Genomic DNA, 2,039 nt, shown 5'->3' with positions numbered 1-2,039 from the left:
CCCCCCCCAAGGGGGGATGGCCATACCGCAATCCCTTTTCCTCCATTCTCCTCTTGGGATTTTGGGCATGCACACACACACATGCGCCTGGTGTGACTTTCAAGCCACTGGGTCTGGGACTTGAACCACGGTCGACTAGAGGGAGTCTAGCACTTTAGCCACTATGGCACCTGCTGGCCCCCAGGGGATAAGTATTTTAACCCTTTCTGACACCTAGGCCACTCTGGCCACCAGGAAACACTTAGGGTGGCCAATCACTTTTGTCCAGGACTCTGCTCACAGCCTTCATGGCATGAATGCCTATCCTGATCTTTACCTGCCCAGGGAGATCCAATCAGCTTCCTGGGCCCAGGCTGAGGTGGCAGAAACTTTTTTATACACCAGTCATTTCTCATATGCCTTCTGTCAGGGTCCTGCTCACCTGGGTCTCTTGGGGGATCCATAAGGGTCTGGGTTCTGTGTGTCTACCACTATTGCCAAAAAGGCGTTGGAGTACTCTGGGGCAATTAGATGTCAGTGGGTGAATGGAGGCATGGACAACTGCAGGTATGAGTAAGGGAATAGAGGCTGAATGAATGAGCAACTCAAAAGTGTGGGTAACTGAGAGGCCAGAGTAAAAGGACACATGAAAGGCAGAGTGAGTGGAGAATGACTGAGCAGCCGGTGGAGGGATTGAATTGGGCGCTATGAATTTTCCCCCAGTATATTATTTTTTGGAGAGGTTTTTGCTATAGGGCGCGTGTGCTCGCCAGAAAGACAGAGAGAAACAGAGAGACAGAAAGCGAGAAATCATCCCCCAGGGGGGATGGCCACGCCACCGCAATCCCTTCTCCTCCATTCTCCTCACAGGATCTTGGGCGCGCAAGCACACGCACCCGGCGTGAGTTTAAGCCACTGGGTCCAGGACTGGAACCACGGTCGACTACATGGGAGTCCAGCGACATAGCCGTTACACTAACTGCTGGTCCCAATATCTTCTTTCTTATCTCCTTTAGTTTCTTCCCTCTTCCTGCAGCTGAGAAATGGCACCTGGCAAGGCAGGCACCTCGGACTTGCTGGTTCGGGGTAACCGACTCTCCTCCTGCCTTCAGTATCATCTTCCCCTCCTAAGCACAACCTGTGCCCCCTCACTCACGAGAACTTGGGGAGTGAGGCATTGCAGAGACGCTGGCGGGTGCGAGTAGGATTGGGTCCACAAGGGGGCGTGCACAGCCCCCAGGTACTCCACTCCGACCACGAGCCTTTCACTGCAATGAGAGGAGGGGATCAGAGAGTCAGAATTGAAGGTCTGAGTAGGGAGGTGAAAGGGAAGCTGCAGGGACATGGGGCCCAACAGCAGAGAGTTGGCACCACCCGCCCCTGCATGGGTTGTCCCTGCCCCCATGACGTAGTCTGTGGAGACACTCACACACGCAGCGCTGGATGTTGTAGCAGTGCCGGATGTCCTGTTGTATCCCCACACATCGATGTCCATCAAACTTGCGGCCCAGGCAGTTCCGGGAACGTGTCTGCTGGCCGGGGATTTCCTCACAGCTGATGGACTTTATGTTCCGGCGGGTGCAAATGCTCCACTCCCCCCAGTCCCCCCACACTCCATCCACTGCAGAGACAGGGCAACAAGGGCTTGAACCAAAGCAGGGAACCAGCAAGGGGGTTCAGAGGAAGGAATGAAAGCTATGGGAGGGAGTAGGGACAATCAGATGTGGGTATAGGGGATCAGAGGTGAAACCAAGGCACTGGGGCTGGGAAAGGAAGAGCTAGAGTACGGAACAAGGTCTCAGCAGTGGGGACTGGGCAGCAGGGCTAGGCAGGGGCTTGGGCATGGAAGTGGTACATCCTGAGGTTCTGACCAGGGCAGGGTGTGGCTGTGTTACAGATGTGCGTCCGGACGGCATCACCCACACAGAAGGGGCCCCCATGCTGGGGCACTGGGCGATCACATGTCCGTCGTTCCAGGGTCTGGCCCAAGCCGCAGGTCACAGGGCAGGGGTTTACAGGGCCCCATGGCCCCCAGCCCCCAGCCACTGTTGGGGGATGGA

General features: G+C 56.1%; 1 protein-coding gene across 1 annotated transcript in view; it reads right to left on the bottom strand.

Moving 5' to 3' along the window:
• The window catches only part of CFP (complement factor properdin), a gene marked incomplete at its 5' end in the record, with an annotated part of 6,777 nt that overhangs the window by 1,179 nt on the left and 3,559 nt on the right, over window positions 1-2,039 (bottom strand). Inside the window, 3 exon segments of the mRNA XM_006165793.3 lie at window positions 1,136-1,247; window positions 1,409-1,600; window positions 1,851-2,024. Of these exon segments, the coding sequence (XP_006165855.2) occupies window positions 1,136-1,247; window positions 1,409-1,600; window positions 1,851-2,024 (478 nt within the window).

The sequence above is a fragment of the Tupaia chinensis genome, unplaced genomic scaffold (assembly GCF_000334495.1).
Source record: "Tupaia chinensis unplaced genomic scaffold, TupChi_1.0 Scaffold144034_1, whole genome shotgun sequence".
NCBI classification, from domain to species: Eukaryota; Metazoa; Chordata; class Mammalia; order Scandentia; family Tupaiidae; genus Tupaia; species Tupaia belangeri.
This window is presented reverse-complemented; position numbering and strand designations above follow the sequence as displayed.